The sequence below is a fragment of the Octodon degus genome, unplaced genomic scaffold (genome assembly GCF_000260255.1).
Source record: "Octodon degus isolate 3935 unplaced genomic scaffold, OctDeg1.0 scaffold00102, whole genome shotgun sequence".
Classification (NCBI taxonomy): domain Eukaryota; kingdom Metazoa; phylum Chordata; class Mammalia; order Rodentia; family Octodontidae; genus Octodon; species Octodon degus.
In genome coordinates, this window is record NW_004524678.1 from 4280873 (window position 1) to 4283393 (window position 2521).

At 44.5% G+C, this 2521-nt stretch overlaps 1 protein-coding gene across 1 annotated transcript in view; it reads left to right on the top strand.

The window, feature by feature from the left end:
* Positions 1-895: 895 nt before the first annotated feature.
* LOC111818798 overlaps positions 896-2521 on the top strand; it is a gene marked incomplete at its 3' end in the record, with an annotated part of 19559 nt that continues 17933 nt past the window's right edge. Inside the window, exons 1-2 of the mRNA XM_023723737.1 lie at positions 896-1151; positions 2130-2223. Of these exons, the coding sequence (XP_023579505.1) occupies positions 896-1151; positions 2130-2223 (350 nt within the window). The remainder of the gene's footprint in view (positions 1152-2129; positions 2224-2521) is intronic.

A 2521-nucleotide genomic window follows, 5' to 3' on the forward strand; every position in this document is an offset into this window, starting at 1 on the left:
GGCTCAGCCCACCCTGGAGGTGGGGCCCGTGCAGCATGTGGTACTGGGGAACCATGGCCCCTGTGCTTGCCTAAGCAGGGGCTTAGTCCAGGGAGCTATCTTGCCAGTCCACTAAGCTATCTTGTTACTGAAGATTTTATTGTATGTAGCTAAATCTAATCCTAATTAAAACCAGTGGTTTTTATTTTTTTTTCTTTCTTTAAAATAAAAATAACTGATGTCAATAAAAAAAATTAAAAAAAATAAAGTGCAGCAAGAAAAAAAACAAAAAACAAAAAATAAAAAAATAAAAAATAAAACCAGTGGTCATAGTGGTGTGGGATGGAGAAGCCTTGGCTATTCAATTTTTTAATTTTTTTTAACATTTATTTATCGCGCGCGTGTGTGTGTGTGTGTGTGGCCAGCTCAGCCCACCAGGGGGCGCAGCTGGCTAGCATGTGGTGCTGGGGGATCGAACCGCGGTCCCTGTGCTTTGCCAAGCTTGTTCCAAGTAGGTGCGTTAGACCACTGAGCCATCTCTCCAGCCCCAGCCTTGGCTATTCAAGTTAAGGCTACAGAAGATGCAGACTACAGTCCATTCCTTTTTTTTTTTTTTTGCAGAACCGGGGATTGAACTCAGGCCCTTGCGCTTGCCAGGGAAGCGCTTATTCCACTGAGCCATCTCCCCTGCCCCATACAGTCCATTCCTAAAAGACAAGGGAGGCCAAGAAAGGCAGGGCTTAGTTTTATTGCTGGCTTCCTGGAGCGAAAAGGGCTTTCATATTTAGAGGTGATCCATCCAGCTGGCAAGAGAAAGCAGTGGTAGTGTCCTGAGAGTGAAGCAACAGTCTGTAGTGCTGGCAGCTAATTAAGTACAACTGTTTAATGTTTACCGTGGCATTTAGTGCACCTGCCCATGGCTTCCACTGTCCAACTGCACTTTGACCTTGACATAAGACTGATCTTGAACAAAAGGAAAAAACTGGACAAGCAAAATGCGTTTGAGACATTATTGTCTGAAGAACTGCAGCGCGCGTATGAACGCAGGGTGCTCAGGGAAGAAGCTGTCGGGTTCTGTCCAAAGGGGCAGTATATGAGGACACAGACGCTCAGTGCTTTTCTGAATGTTTGTTTTCTCTCCTACGTAGGAACAATCCTTCACAGGAGGACCGGTAGGCAAGAGGAGTCATAAGTAGTACACTATGTTATAAGAACAACCTTGAGGATTTGCCTAGCAAGTCTGAAGAAACTGAATGTCTTCCAAGAATACGAAGTTGACCACAAGTAAGTAGTGGGAGCCAGGTGAGGTGGTGCCTGCCTATCAACACAGCACTCTGGGAGGCCGGGGCAGGAAGACTTCAAATTTGAAGCTACCTTGGGCAAATTACCAAGATCCAAAATTAAAAGGTGAGTGTATGCTGAGGAGGTAGCTAAGTACAAAGGCCCTGAGGTCACCGCCTTCTACCTCCAAAATGTTTTCTCAAAAGGAAAACACTAGTGGGTTTTTTTTTTTTCACACTAGTAGGTTTTCATTCTACCCTGCACCCCTTGACATAAGACTGATCTTGGACAAAAGAAAAAAAAACTGGACAAACAAAGTGCATTTGACCAACTCCATGTATTTTCTCTACCCCACCTACCAAGGTGGTGACTTCGTTGGCTGAGATATTATCCACAGAAACCTAGAAATAAGCCAAGAATGTATGTTTCCACACGGGCCACACCTCTCCTGGCTGCAACACCACAAAGCTCAGCCTCACCACTACTGACCAAGAGAACAAGCTCACGAAGTAAGCTACAGTGGAAACACACAAGGCCACTACCAGTGGGTGCAGTCCGCTCGTTATTCCTGGCCGTCATCCTCCCTGATGATCTCAGAACCTGGGTCACTCACTGTGTTCTTCTTGTCATCACCTCAGAGTGTCCTTGATATCCCATATGCATGATAGCTATACCATGTACCCTCATTTTTTTCCCCTCACCAATAATTTACCATCTCTGAAGTCTTTAATTCAAGCATCCAAGTTTCTGGATGTCTGTCTTTCCTCTGCTGCACCTCTAAACTCCCCTCCTCCATCCACTGATTCTACCACTTTTAACATCCTGGTGCTTACAACACGTTCTTACTTACCTCGCTTTATATTCCACAGTCCATCACCATAATCACTGCCATGAAAACACAGTCAGTTTGCTTGTGTCTGTCAGCTTTCATTATATTCGCTGGGAAAAAAATCCCAATTCCAGGTCAGTTCAATTTGCAATTACACCAAAACATCTGAGAGTGAGTAGAGAAAACCCAGCCTGCCATGTTGGCTGGTTCAGGAGGCTGAGGCAAGAGAACTGCTGTGAGTTCAAGGCCAGCCTGAACTACTTTGGGAAAAGCTACCTCAGATAAAATGAAAACCAAAACACAACAAATAAAGAAAACTGTGAGTCTATAATTTCAACCAAAACTGGCTACATTTTTAAAAATGTATTTTAGTACAGGGTCTACAGGATCTCACTAGGTAGCTCAGACTCATAGCAGTCCTCCTGTTTTCAG